General features: G+C 35.4%; 1 protein-coding gene across 1 annotated transcript in view; it reads left to right on the top strand.

The window, feature by feature from the left end:
• LOC108093560 (nipped-B protein) overlaps positions 1 to 15136 on the top strand; it is a 124837-nt gene extending 109701 nt beyond the window's left edge. The window contains 6 exon segments of the mRNA XM_043207650.1: positions 2293 to 2580; positions 5715 to 5950; positions 6007 to 6164; positions 6226 to 6880; positions 6929 to 7096; positions 14285 to 15136. Of these exon segments, the coding sequence (XP_043063585.1) occupies positions 2293 to 2580; positions 5715 to 5950; positions 6007 to 6164; positions 6226 to 6880; positions 6929 to 7096; positions 14285 to 14431 (1652 nt within the window). The 3' untranslated portion in view covers positions 14432 to 15136.
• The last annotated feature ends 442 nt before the right edge of the window (positions 15137 to 15578 follow it).

Below are 15578 nucleotides of genomic sequence, written 5' to 3'. Positions count from 1 at the left end.
AATTTGATATGCATAGAAGCCACTGACCATGATCTGCTTACTTTTTTACATTTTTATGTTTCTATAAAGTTTAACCTGTTAATTAACTATTCATTTGCATAGGACAGTTGTCAGTAATCACTTTTGTATAGTGCGCAGTTTGCTTAAAACGTTTTTTTTTTTTTTTCCAATCTGATGCTATTATTGATCAAATTAAACTAAAATAGGCCTTGGATTGGCACTCCAGGATAAAGATGGGAAAATGGATGGGGGAAAATTGATGCATATTTGGATACAGGCCTTAATGTGAGCTAAATCGCCATGAAAATAAAAAAAATCGTGAAATGTTGCAAACGATTTATTGGCAGATAATGAAAAAAATAAAAAATAAAAATATAAAGGACTCCAAAAAACAAAGTTAAACGTTCGAGATAAGCGGCTTATAGTGAAAAATTCCACCATGTCCTGCGCCGGTTTGGCTCATTATGAGGCCAGCAAGGTGTCTAAAGCTTAAAGATACTTCATTTTATTTATAGTTTTCATTATCTGCCAATAGATCGTGTGCAACATTTTGCGATTTTTTTTATTTTCGTGGCGAATTAGCTCACATTAAGGCCTGTATCCAAATATGCATCAATTTTCCCCATCCATTTTCCCATCTTTATCCTGGAGTGCTGATTCAAGGCCTATTTTAGTTTCATTTGATCAATAATAGCACAAGATTAAAAAAAAACGTTTTAAACAAACTGCGCACTGAACACAAGTGATTACTGACAACTGTCCTATCCAAATGAAACGATTTTCCACATGCAAAAAACAATGCAGCAGTGCAAAAACTCAAATAAAAAAGTGGGGAAAGCAATAATGAAAAAATGTAACTGCTTTTTAGAATCACAATATAACAGAGATTTTTGTCTTCGCCACGAGCGATCAACCATAAAAGTTGCTAGGTGTCCTATCCAAATGAAACGAACTGTATATGAAACAACTTTTTAAATTTAACAACTTTAATAAATTAATTTTGAAAACATGAATGTTATGTATTTATTAAAGGCATATACATAATAACTTTTGGTTAATTTTAAGGGGGGGGGTAAGGTTTTAAAAAAATTTTTTTTACTTTTTTTTTTTTTTTTTTTTTTTTTTTTTCTGAATGACCAATGTGTCGAGAACATTGTGTAAAAATTTTGAGTCAGTTAAAGTCAAACTAACGGAGTTACAGCGTTTTAAAGAACCGTATTTGGACGTATTTTCACGTTTAAAAATACTTTAAATCGATTTTGCCGAAGACGCTATTTTGAAAGTCGGTGAACATCAGAGCTCAAAATCTACTGAACCGATCCTTTTCAAATTTTTAACACAAATTCTCAACATAAATACGCAGGTAATCAGGAAGAGTTTTTTTAATTTTCAATTTTTTTCTATTTTTAAAAAATAAATTAACAGCGATTTTTTAAGCTAAAATCGCACTTTTCACTTTCAAGTGCTCCCAAAAATAGACAAAAAATAAATTTAAAAAAATCTCTTTCTGATTACCTCGGTAAATTCATTATCTTTACAACGCATATCACATTTTTTTTTAAGATGATCCGTTAACGCCCTATGATGTTCACCGCAAAACAACTTTTTCTTTGGGCGCTTCGGAAGATTAACCGCCACAGGCGTATTTCTTAATATTTTTTAATAATTTTTTTTTCTAATACTCTTCAAAAGTTAAACAACAACATGTAATTAAGCTCAATAAAATAAACTTACTCATTTCGCCGCAAAAAAAAATCAAACATGGCCCTTTTTTTGGCCTTTAAAACCTTACCCCCACCCCCCCCTTAAGGAAAAGTATGAAACTTTAATAAAAACAAACCAAATTTAAAAAAAAAAAAAATTTGTATGCTGCCAATTTTGAATTTGAGAACGTAACCCCTTAGTTTGTACTGAATCCATGTTTCACTTAACACGAGGATTTCTAGGAACGTATCCCCCGTGTTAAGCCAAGTGTATAGGCTTTTGCTCGACAAAGCTAGCTTTTTTTCTTGTTGTAATACAATTTAACAAATTTTACAAGCTACAAATTTTACAATCTGGACCAAAACCTGTATTACGACATTATAAGATGTATAATAGAAATAACCATAACCACATTACATAGGCATAGTTTACAGTAGGATTACAGCTATAAAATACACTGATCTTAAGAGATAATTTTCAACGACATTTAATGCCAGATGTAGGCGTTTTATTGGCTAAAGTATGTAGGCTTCGGCGTGTCGATACTTTCTTGTTTGAATAAGGATTATTTTGTTTCTATACTTTCAGGTGAGACAGGTGGAGGACTTCCTATTTCGATATGCGATGACGTTTTCGATTGTTTGATGTTCTTCTGTAGTTGCGCAAATCAGGAAATACGAAAACAGGCACTCATCTCACTTGGATCTTTTTGCGTATTAAATGATAACTACCTTACCAGATGCGAGCTTAAAAATATGTATTGTCATATATTAAGCGCAAACACAAACGATGCCGGGTTTAAAATAATCTGCATGCGAAATATTTGGATTTACTTAACAGAGTCTGAAATGTTTATGCACAACAAGGAAAAAGAATGTAAGAAAATGCAATAAGAGTGGTATAATTTTTTGGGAGACCTGTAGCAAACGGCAAAACGACCAAAGCAAACTCGAGCGGATTGTCGAAACCGTCAGACAAAATTAAAGATCAACACATTTCAATATATCCTCTTTTAAATAAAAACTTTAAGTCTCACGAGAACGATTTCGAAAAATTCAAAAGTCCCAATTATGTAAGATGCTGCAAAATTATTTGTAATAAGGATTGTTTTTATAACATGTTCTATATAAGACAATTGCAGGAAAAACATAAGACTGTAACACTTTTTATACTCCTACAGAGGGTATTACAGGGTCCGGCACTCGAAGTGCAACCAATTAAAAAAGGTTATAAATTAAGTTTGGAAAGTTAATTTTATTTATTCACAGCTCAATATGTGTAAAAATAATCTAAAATTTAAGAAAAATTAATTTTTGCTCGATATTACCACCTTTTTCCTTGACTATGGCCTTGAGACGGTCGAAGAACGAATCGCAAGCTGCTCGAATGTGACTTGACTGGTGTATTTTTTAGTTCAGACCTTGCTCTCCAAAATGTGGTGAATTCGAGGGCCATTTTGTGGACGTTATGAACATTGTTTTCCAGCAATTCTTAGTTCACTCTGGCTTTATAAGACGGTGCTGAGTCCTGTTGAAATGTCCATGGTCTGCCACCGAAATGTTTGTCTGCCCACGGCTTCAAGGCAACCTTCAAAATACTTTCCTGATAATATTTTGCATTTACATTGACGCCAGGCTCGATAAAACGATTGGAGAGCGCCCATCTGGGGTTACAGCGGCCCAAATCATTACCTGTGGTGGGTGGTTCGTACGAACAGTCAGTCAAGTAAACCCTATCGTTTTGGGTGTTTACAAATTGCTCAATTGTAAAAATGTTCTCCTCAGAAAACACAATGTTCGGAAATTGCCCACTTGCGGCCAAGCGAAGCAACTTCTTTGCTCTCTTAAGTCTGACTTGTTTTTGCTTCTGTGTAAGGTCATGAGCCTTAATGAGATAATTTTTCAGTATGCGGCGGATGCTACGGTCAGATATTTTTAGTTCTTTCGCCATTTGATTGGCACTTTATCGGAGTTTTCGCTCAAGTTGCTTCTTCACCTTTTGAACCATCATTCGTGACGTTGCAGTTTTTTGATGACCACCACCTTCAAAAAGTGGTAAACAATTCCTTTAACTGTCATTTGGCAAACTTACAGTCAGCTGATGCCCATACATCAGTTGCACGAGCGGTGTGAAATTTTGTTACACTTCGAGTGCCTGCCGCACTATGTATATAATTTCTATATATATGGTCATGATCAGCATCACGATCTCAATCGAAATACTTCTGTACGTCTGTCCGTTTCTATGTAAACTAGTCTCTCAGTTTTAAAGCTCTTTGATGAAACTTTACCAAAAGTTGTGTAGTTATTGCAGGTAGTATATAAGTCGGAATGGGCCGGATCAGGCGACTATATCGGATAGCTCCCACACAAGAGATAAAAAAAAAATGATTACTCCGTTGTTTTTGATCATATCGACTTGATTTCATCCAGACATTTTTAACTGCAATCAAATTTTGAATTAAATTTATCAAAATCGGATAATTATTGGGTTGGCAAGAAAGTCATGTCGTTTTTTTTAGTAATCGTTTTTAATCTAATTTATTTACGACTCATACTTTTTAGTATCGTTTTAAAGCTTATTGTCTTAGGTACTATCGACGAAAATTTGGTAATTACTCGATAACATTTGTGGAAGCTATAGCAAATTAAACATGGAGGACCAACGTGAGCATTTTCGGCATATTTTGCTTTTTTACTTCGAAAAAGGAAAAAAAGCGGTCGAAGCTCGCGAAAAATTGTGCGAAGTGTATGGTAAAGATGCCATGAGTGATCGCCAATGTCAGCGCTGGTTTGCCAAATTCAGGCTTGGAGATTTTGGAGTTAAAGACGCCCCACGTTCTGGTCGACCATCGGCCGTTTTTGACGAACAAATTCAGGCTTTGCTGGATGAAAACAGGCGTTGTTCAACGCGGGAGATGTCAGAGAAGCTCAAAGTGTCGCATACAACGGTTGAAAACCATTTGAAGAAACTTGGCTACGTAAGCAAGCTCGATGTTTGGGTTCCGCATAACTTAAAGGAAATTCACCTAACTAAGCGTATCAACATCTGCTATTCTCTGCTGCAACGGACTAAAAACGATCCTTTTTTGAAGCGGATCATTACTGGCGACGAAAAGTGGGTTGTTTACAATAATGTCCAACGAAAAAGATCATGGAGCAAGAAAGATGAGCCAGCCCAAGCCACATCAAAGGCCGATATCCATCAGAGGAAAGTTATGCTGTCCGTTTGGTGGAATTGGAAGGGTGTAGTGCACTTTGAGCTGCTGGGACGGAATGAAACCATCAATTCAGATGTGTACTGTCGCCAGCTATTCAATTTGGCGGAAAAAATTAAAGAAAAGGAGCCGGCACTAGCTAATCGCAAGGGTATAGTCTTTCACCATGACAACGCTAGGCCCCACACATCTTTGGTCACTCGGCAAAAATTAACGGAGCTGAATTGGGAAGTGCTACCACATCCACCTTATAGTCCGGACTTAGCACCTTCAGATTACCATTTGTTTCGCTCTCTTCAAAACTCTTTGAATGGTAAAAACTTTGATTCAGATGAGGCTGTCGAAAACCACTTGTCTCGATTCTTTGCTGGAAAAGACCAAAAGTTCTTCGAGCGCGGAATTATGCAGCTGCCCGAAAGATGGTCATTAGTGGTCGAACAAAACGGCCAATACATAATTTATTAATTATAAGTCTTGATAGAAATAAATCATCTTTGAAAATATTGAAAAAAAACGACATGACTTTCTTGCCAACCCAATACATCATATAGCTGCCATAGGAAAGATGGAAAAATCTTTATAGAATTAATAAAAAAAAACATCGTTGTTTTTCATCAGAAAATGTACATTTTTTAAATACATATAGAGTTTTCTAATGAAATAAATTTCATTTAGCTTTCTTGTATTTTGTTCGATATATTTGATGACTTCAAGGGTATATAAGCTTCGACATCCCGAAGCTAATTTCTTTTCTTGTTTTTTTTAATGATTTTTGAATGTTCTAAATTTGTAGGGGAAAAACAATCAAAGCACGAAGATCTTAAGGAAATGAACGATGTTACCTCTGGGATGGCGAGTCGAATAATTCAACTTTACCTAGAAGAAATTCTCGAATGCTTTCTTAATCGAGATGATAATGTACGGTTGTGGGCTGTAAAAGTTATACAGATTGTTCTTCGTCAAGGATTGGTTCACCCAGTTAGAATGGTACCGTATTTAATTTGTCTGAGTACTGATCCTAAGGTGGAGGTTAGTAATGAATTGCTTATTTTTGCCTAACAAATATTAAAGTTCAATATTTTTAGTCCGCCCACAGAGCTGATGCTTTATTGAAAGACATTGATAAAACGTATTCTGGATTTGTAAACATGAAAGTTCAATTTGGATTACAACTTTGCTTTAAGTTACAAAAAGTTTTACAAATAAATAATAGAGGGAGACTTGAAATAATAAGAGGTTATGCGTAAGTATCTTAAATAATATATGCAGAAATCATAATTAAAGGATAAATTTTAACATTTAAGGAGTCGTGGACCAGATCAAGTAACAACAGCTCTAAACGACTTTCTTTATTCTCTACTTCGGACTACTAAGCCACAAAGGCGTGCATTGGTGCAAACAGTTACAAAACAATTCGATGACCAGAAAACATCATTACAACAAATGTTGTACATAGCCGATAATTTAGCTTATTTTCCCTATGTAGTTCAAGATGAACCTCTATATCTTATACATCAAATTGATCTACTCATCTCAATGGCTGGAACCCATTTACTTGCTACGTTTAAAGAACATTTAAAACCAAAAGACAAAGATGAAGATGTTTTAGAAGATGATGATGATGTAGAAGATCCACAGCTTCTCTTTCACCGATTGCCCGAAGATATGACAGAAATAAAAAAATGTATAACGTCCGCCCAAGCGTGTATGCTTCTTTTAATACTAAAAGATCATTTAAAGGACATGTACGGAATTACAGATAGTAAAATTGCAAGATATTCGCCATCCGAACCAAAATTATATGAAAAGGCTGTAACACGTAAAAACGTTGCTGACTTTAATCCGAAAACAACCATTGATGTAATTAAAAAACAGATGTCACAACAGATTTCGATCACGGACAGCCATTTTCCACTTTCCAGCGAGGAGAAACTGGACCTTGTGATTAAGTACCTTGATGTAGGTATAACATAAAAATTAATTTTCTGTGTTTTAACTTGGTTTTAGTTTAAGCAACTTATGTTAAAACTGGACCCAGAGGAAGCAGACTCAGAAGCTGACGAATCCCGCGATAAATCAGTTTTAAATATTTCAACTTTTTCCGACGGTGTAGTTAATTCCAATTCAACAAAAAATGTTCATACAACCAATGATGAATGCTTTTTTAACTCTTCGGTAAGTATAACACACACACAATTAGTTTAGAAAACGCTTGCAGAAGGTATTACAAATTTAGTCAAAAGTTTGCAGAGGAGTGAAGGGCCGTTTCTACGCAAAATAGTCTTCATTTTTAAGTATATTTGGCTTAAACTCTACCAAAGGTTTTGTAGCTATTGCAGTTGCTATTTCATATAACTTCATAGGAAAGATCGCAAAAATAATGGAGCCAAAGCTTATATACCCTTGCAGTTATCACCAATTTAACCAGATTTTTTCTCTTGTTATACTCTTGCAGAGGGTACTATAATATCAGTCAGAAGTTTACAACGTAATGAGGCGATATCTCAGTCCCAATAAAGAGGTCTTGGTCAGCATCACCATCTAAATAGATGTAGACTTGTACGGACTTGGTCTTTTTCTATGGGACCCTAGTCCTGCCTTTAAAGCTATCTCTATAACACATTACCAAAAGTTGGGTCAGATCAGACGACTATATTGGGAAGCTCACAAAGAGGAGATCGCAAAAATACCGGGAAAAAAATTTGTTCACCGTTTTTTTTAAACACATTGGCATGTTTTTTATAGGTACTCTTTCAGAGGGTATTATAATTTCAGTCAGACGTTTGCAACGCAGTGAAGGAGACACCTCAAACCCCATAAAGTATATACAGTAGAATCCGCTTATAGCGACTTCAAGGGACCGACGATTTTTCGTCGTTATACCCGGAAGACGCACTAAGCAGAAGGATTTAAGTGTATAAGTCTGTAAAGAGACCAATCAAGCCATGGAGTATTCGTCGCAAAAACCGGACTGACACTATAAGCGGAGTCGTTATAACAGGATTCTACTGTACATATATTCTTAATCAGCAACACGATCTGAATCGAAATACGTCTGTACGTCTGTCCGTCTGTCCTCCTTTCTGTTTCTATGTAAACTAGTCTCTCAGTTTTAAAGCTATCTTGCTAAAACTTTACCAAAAATTGCGTAGTTATTGCACGCAGCATATAAGCCGGATCGGGCGGCTATATCCCATACGAGAGATAAAAAATAATATCCCACTGTTTTTGATCATATTACGGTTTTTTTTTTTTTGAATTTTTTATTATTTCACGAAAAATAGAAGGAAGGCACTTCAAGGCACATAAAGAAGTGCCCTTGTAATTGGGACCATTTTACAAAGATCGAAAAAGCCTGTGTTGTCTTCGATTGGTAAACTTTTGTAAAAGCAGTTTAAAAATCTAGAATGTATAGTGCTTTAACCAATTCATTTTTTAACACCCAGTAGCTATGACACCTTAAACTCTTCTGCTTCATCATCCTTACCAATAAAAAATTTTTAAGAACCGGAGATGGATTTTTGGAAAATTGTAAAACGCGACCAAGGAAATGATAACTTGACCATGTTCTTTGAATGCAAGCATCAAGCGTAAAAAAAGCTGCATTTTTCTTTGGTTCATTAAAATTTTAACTTATTTTTATTTATACTTATTCTTTAGTTTGATATAATTTAGAATGCGCAGCATGATAGTTGCCTCTCTGTCAGATTTGGCAATAAAATTTGTATTCTGGCGAACTTGAAAACAAATAGCCAATCAGTTCGGACGTCGTACCAAATGCGATAGGATATAATATTATTTAGAGTCAGAAGTATAAAACATTGCATCGGCCAACAACTAACTAACTACAGCTTTTCGAATTACATCAGCTAAATTTTCATTGCCTTTTAAATGGGAAGAAATGGCTCGGAATAAGTAAGATCATCACCTGGTATAGAAACTATAGAGAGGTAGCGCCAATGTGCCAGTCCACATATGTATACGTTAAGGTGGGCTTCTCATGTAAAATTTAAAAAAAATCGAATTTTTTTCATAGATCGATAGAATAACGTCTTGAGAGTATTTTCCCGAAGTTTTATGACTCAACTCTCAATATTATGGAAAAAATGAGTGATTGAACGAGCGCGCTCGGGCGCGCTTTGTGTGCTAACTCAAAAGTTTAAATCGTTTTTTCTGAAAACTATGATTTTAAAAACGCGGTACACGATTACGAAAAAACTACTGAACCGATTTCTGATTTCTAAAAAGTGTTTTGCAGATTATACATTGAACGAGTGCATGAATATCTGAAATTGTGAAAAAAGTTATTTTATACACTTTTTAGCCCAATTCAGCAAAAAAAAAGACGAAAAAATGGCACTTTTTTTCAAGACGTGATTTCAATATTTTAAAATCGAATTTTTTGAAGTTGCAGACATTCAGGCACTCGGGGGGGCCTTTCTGAATAAAAAAAAATTTTTTGTAAAAAAAAAAATAAACTTTGGGCTCCACACTGTACCGCAATAAGTCCCTCAGCCGCGTCGAGCCACACGCGACCTTGAATAAGTCCGCCATTTTGTTTTTTAGAATTTTCAAAAAATGTTTTTCTCATACTTTAAACATGTCTTCAAATATATGCAAAAAATTATTCGTGTAAGTTTTCATTTTCCAAGTGAAAAAAATTCCCAAAAAACAACTACTTTTTGAAATGTTACATGAGAAGCCCCCCTTAATATATATTTTCATTCTCAACAAATAATTTGAAAAAAACCTAATGTTTTAAAAAGTTTTAAAATATAATTTTGGTATGGAGCGGTATGAAATGATTAAAAATAACGCTATAAAGCCAGCCAAGCGAATTCATTGTTTTCGCAAGGCTAACTTTCTGAGACTTAATCATCTTATATCTGGCAATGACTGGTCCGATCTCTATTCCTGCAATAATATGGAAGACGCCATTACAATTTTTTATTTGGCAATCAAACTGTTTTTTAACTTGTGTGTTCCGCTATATAACCCGTCAACATCCCATAAACCACCTTGGTTTAGCAAAAAGTTGACACACCTTAGGAATTTAAAGTCCAGACTTTATAAAAAATATAAAATTTCAGGTTGTCAGTCTGTTTTTACCGTGCTTAACGCTCAGTGTTACAAGAATTATTTAGTCCGTTGCAGGTCCCAGTTTTTACGGGATCCCAAACAGTTCTATAATTTTGTCAACACTAAGCGCAGATCATGTTCCTTTCCGCCTTCGCTTTCGTTTGAAAGTAGGACGGCTAACACTGATCAGGCAATAGCCGATCTGTTTGCCCAATTCTTTCAAACAACTTACTCAACAGTGTCTCATTCAAGTGAGCAATATTTATACGCAATACCTAAGTCGAACCTAATATTTCGTTCCACCTTAAACGAAAGCTCCCTACTTTTGGATCTTCAACGTGTTACACCAGTTTACTCCCCAGGTCCTAACGGGATTCCTGGGCGTGTTCTTAAACACTGTGCAAATGCATTGTGTAAACCCCTTCTCAAACTGTTTACCCTATCCCTACAAACTTTGTCATTTGTTATTCCCCTTCATAAAATGGGAAGCAAGTCGGATGCTTGCAATTATAGAGGTATTTCTAAATTGTCAGAAATTCCAAAGCTTTTCGAACGTGCAGTAACCCCCCACTTGCAGCACCTTTGTAGATCAATCATATCTCCATGCCAACACGGATTTATGAAACGCAGGTCTACCACAACAAATCTTTTAGAGCTCACATCCTTCGTGATAGATGGCTTTAAAAATAATTTCCAAACTGATGTCATTTACACAAACTTTAGTAAAGCATTTGACTCTGTAAATCACTTCCTAATGATTCGCAAACTTGACATGATGGGGTTTCCAGCAGATCTTTTAAGTTGGATCTTTAGTTATCTCAAAGAGTCCTTTTCAAAAATTCCTTAAGTAGTATCCTCAGAGTTACCTCTGGTGTACCACAAGGAAGCCATCTGGGACCATTACTTTTTACCTTGTTTATCAATGATCTTCCATCGATCATTGCGCATTCCCGCGTATTTATGTACGCGGACGATGTAAAACTGTGTCTGCAGTATAATGATTACTCCCGTCACTTAAACCTTCAAGCAGACCTAAACAATTTTCAAAACTGGTGTCACGAAAATTTACTGAAATTAAACAGCTCTAAATGCAAGCTGATGACGTTTTGTCGGGTCAATCCACAAAATGTCACCTATTCACTAAGTGGTGGTGCCTTGGAAAGAATAGCGCTTGTTGACGATCTTAGCGTCCAATTGGACCCCAAACTTAAATTCTCTGCTCATATTTCGAACATGTTTAATAACATGCTTGGAATGCTTGGATTTATTAAACGATGGTCGAAGGAATTTGAGGATCCTTATGTTACCAAGGCTTTATTTATATCGTTGGTCCGGCCAATCCTTGAGTATGGGGCACCCGTTTGGAGTCCTCAATACGGAGTACATGCTGATCGCATAGAATCAGTACAAAAAAACTTTTTAATTTTTACCCTACGCCGCCTAAACTGGAATGCAAACCTATTCCTACCCTCATATTCTCATAGATTGCTCCTCATTAACTTGCCCTCCCTTACAAACCGTAGAACGATGCTTGGTACTGTATTTATTCATAACCTTATACGTGGTGAAATTGACTGTCCTTACTTGCTGAGTAGACTAAATTTCTCGGTACTAAGTAGATTTACTAAAAATTATGCTCCTTTAGTTTTAAATCCTTGTAGATCTAATTACGACGTGCATGAGCACGCATGCATGAGATCAATTCTAACATTTCTGGCACCAAATTAGATCGTTAAATTTAAAATTAAAATAACATTTAACTTTCTTTCCTTACCTTTCGTTTTTTAATTTTTTTTCTTTTAAAAATCGCGTCAAAATTTATCGCGAATCGTGCCGTACGATACACGGCGGTCGCCCCTCGGTCGGTGGGCGGGATTGTGGGCCGTGGGACAACAAATAATTTGAAAAAACCTAATATTTTAAAAAGTTTTAAAATATAATTTTGGTATGGAGCTGTATGAAAATGATTCCCAATGTAAAAATAATTTATGAATGCAATTAGTTTACTTTTCACCCTAAACCCTGCTGCCCCGATAACTAAAATGTGTTAGTGCAAAAATTGTATTTTGACATTTTTTTCTTGTACGAAGTTCGAAGGAAAACAAGATACATAGGTACATATTTGATTTTATTGTTATATTGTTCTACATATATGTACGAGGTGTGTTCAAAAAGTATCGCGAATTGTGTGTTTTTTTCAAAAATTATTTATTTATTCATGAATATCTGTTTTATCCCCTTCAAAGTAATCCACATGAGATATGCGCTTGTGCCAACGGTTTTTCCAATCTTTGAAGCACTTCATCTCGTCTTTATCTCGTCAAGTGTAGCGTAACGTCGTCCTTTCATGGGCCTCTTCAGTTTAGGAAACAAGAAAAAATCACAGGGGGCCAGATCTGGGGAATACGGTGGCTGCGGCATCATTAGTGTGTTGGTTTTGGCCAAAAAGTCGCGCATAAGCAACGATGTGTGAGCAGGGGCGTTATCGTGGTGCAAAAACCAATTTTTGTTCTTCCACAAATCCGGGCGTTTCTGGCGGATTGCTTCGCGCAAATTGCGCATAACTTGCAGGTAATATTCCTTATTGACCGTTCTTCCCTGTGGCAAGAACTCATGATGCACCACGCCCCTGCAATCGAAGAAAACTGTCAGCAAAACTTTCACATTCGACCGAACTTGGCGCGCTTTTTTTGGTCTTGGTTCGTGCGGCATTGAGATGATTGAGCTTTGGTTCCCGCGTCGTAACCATAAACCCACGATTCGTCACCAGTTATGACCCTCTTGAGCAAATTTGGGTCGTCGCGGACAGAGTTAAACATCTCATTAGCAATGTTCATGCGATGCTATTTTTGGTCGCAATTGAGCAATTTTGGTACGAAATTCGCGGCGACCCGTCTCATGCTCAAATCATTGATAAAAATCGAATGGCACGAGCTAATCGATATGGTTAGGTCCTCGTTTTTCACACAAAATTTGATACAGGTTCTTTGATCCATTTTTTTTGAATAGGTAAAAATCGAATACGATCTAAAACCAGAGTTTCTCGTTGTCTGCTAATAACAGTCTTCTCTACTCTTTACGAAAAGGCTCAGAGAACGACCGATTTATGGGTTCGTGAATGGGTTCGGTTGCGCTCAGACTGAAACCGTTTTTATCTATTCGGTTTTGTTCTGGTTGCTCCAAGACCGTTTTGTCAGTGAAGCAAAAGGTCTTTTGCATATGTATTGGTATACAGTGCACGTATAGGCAAGCAAATCGTTAAACATCGGTTTTGCGGACGAAATATATTAATCGTCTTCGTGAATTGAACGTGTGTGTGTAAATGCGAAGACCGTTTGCGTTGAGTTTTTCGGTCAATCGGTCTTTTGCTGACTCTCATTGTGCGAGTGTTTCTCGATCTGCTCCTTACGCACTGCTCATTGAAAGACCGAAATACAAAGAGCTCATCGAAAAGCGCTCAGCAGAGAACACAAATGATGACAGCAAGGGTCTCTTGCTCAGAGCGAGAGCGAGAGAGTATGAACTTTTTCGGTTGTGCTCGCATCGAGGGCACAAGATGAAAAACGGTCGACTGTTATTTGCGAGCTCTGTCTAAAACACGTGTAAGCAAAGCAGCTGTCAACCATTAAGTGAACATTCAAAATGGCCGAGCTTGTCGGCATAAGTAAGAGACATGAGGACCAACATAACGCTACAAAAAATCGAAATTCGATACGAGGTAACCCGCGAAAATTCAAAATTCGCGGTACTTTTTGAACACACCTCGTACGCCATTGTTTTTGATCATATCGACTTGATTTCTTCCAGATGGTGTTTTTAACTACTTTTGAATTTCGAATAAAATTTGATCAAAATATGATGCAATATGAAAAATTGAAAAATATATATATAAATAATGGAGCATGATTTTTAAAACATCGCCTGGTCATAAGAATCGAAAAACTATATCGTATAGCTGCCATAGTAGAAAAAAAAAATATAAAAAAAATGATAAAATCGTTGTGTTTTATCGGACAACTATAATTTTTGGAAAATAGATTTCGAATGAAATTTTTATCTAATCGGACCAATAGCATACAATAGCATACAGCTATCATATAAACAATTGTCGAAAATATAAAAAATTAATACAAAAATCGTCATATTTTCGATATTGTTTGGCATATTTGATGACTGCAAGGGTAATTAAGCTTCAGCTTACCAAAGCTAGCTTCCTTTCCTGTTTTTTTGTTTAAATTACAAGGGTTTATTTATTATTAATGCAATAAAACGACTCGTTTTTAGGACGTAATTGATTTATCCCAAGTCAGAAAAGTTTCCATTTCACCTTCCAAACCGAGTGGCCGCAAACCAAACCATGTGAGAAGCAAAAAAAAACGAAGAAAGCTGGAGTCGTCCGACGATGAGACTAGTGACACAGAAATTGCGTGAGCAAAATATAATTTTCTAGTTTAAAAATTTCTTTGTATAATTGAATTGTTTTGGTACATCTATATATAAAAAGAACTTTGCTTTCTTAAGTATAAAGTCAAATTAAAAAAAAATAATAATGTATGTATAATAAATAACAAAATGAGAACACAAAATGTTCCACTATTAGCAATAATTTATAACACATATTCTATCGATATTTTAAGATTCAAATAAAATTTGTAAGCCGATATAAAGTCGTTTTTCTGTATTAAATTGTAATTAATTGAATTAATATTATATATTTTATGGTTTCAGTAAAAATAATATTTTTGTTTTTATAAAAAAGTTAAGTAAACTGAATTTTTAACAATAAATGTTATATATCAAATCATCTGCTCAACAGTTTATCTTATTAAATGAAAGCTAGTAATTAATTTATTTTTAAACTGATGGAATTTTTTTAGTTTAAGAAAAATTTAATAAACTTGAGTTTATTTTACATAATTTTTAACGTAAGAACGTAAGAAATCATTCTTAATTTGTGTATTTTTAATTTTAAGGTCATTTTAGATTCAGTAGAAAAATTGAACTTCTTGTTGTAATTGTGTTTTATTTATTTAATTTAAGCTTATAAAAATATACTGTCGTATGTGGGGTTATCTTGGCATATTGCTTTTAAGACACAAATAAAATAGCCTTAGAGAAGTGATGATCGTTTTCGAAGCCTTTAGCATATCCTTTATCGCAAAAAAGTCAAAAAACTTTTTAACAGGTAACTATAAAATAAAAAAATGTTGAAAGTCTCAGTCTTCTTCTTTATTTCTATGCTGTCGCTGTCCAGGGTCTGCTTGCCAAACGTATAACCTGGCATTTACTGACGGTTGCTTGTCTGGTCTAAGGGGAGCGTTATACCAGTCCTCCTGGCGAATAAAAAAATTTTGAATGAAAAATACTAATTAATATTATTATTTATTTTTCGAAAAATCACTACATCAGTAATATATCGTACTATTAAATTTTTAAGGACCGCGGTGACTAGAAATGTAGAAAGTCTGGACGGGTCCTTTCTCCGAAAAAATGTGGGCGCTTCTGGGTTATCGACTAAAACTGATGAGCTAAGGACTAGTGACCCGAGGAAAGGATGCCGAAGGCGATTCTTTTCCTG

The sequence above is a fragment of the Drosophila ficusphila genome, unplaced genomic scaffold (assembly GCF_018152265.1).
Source record: "Drosophila ficusphila isolate 14025-0441.05 unplaced genomic scaffold, ASM1815226v1 contig_256, whole genome shotgun sequence".
NCBI classification, from domain to species: domain Eukaryota; kingdom Metazoa; phylum Arthropoda; class Insecta; order Diptera; family Drosophilidae; genus Drosophila; species Drosophila ficusphila.
Note: the sequence above shows the minus strand (reverse complement) of the source record. Positions and strands in the feature narration are given on the sequence as shown.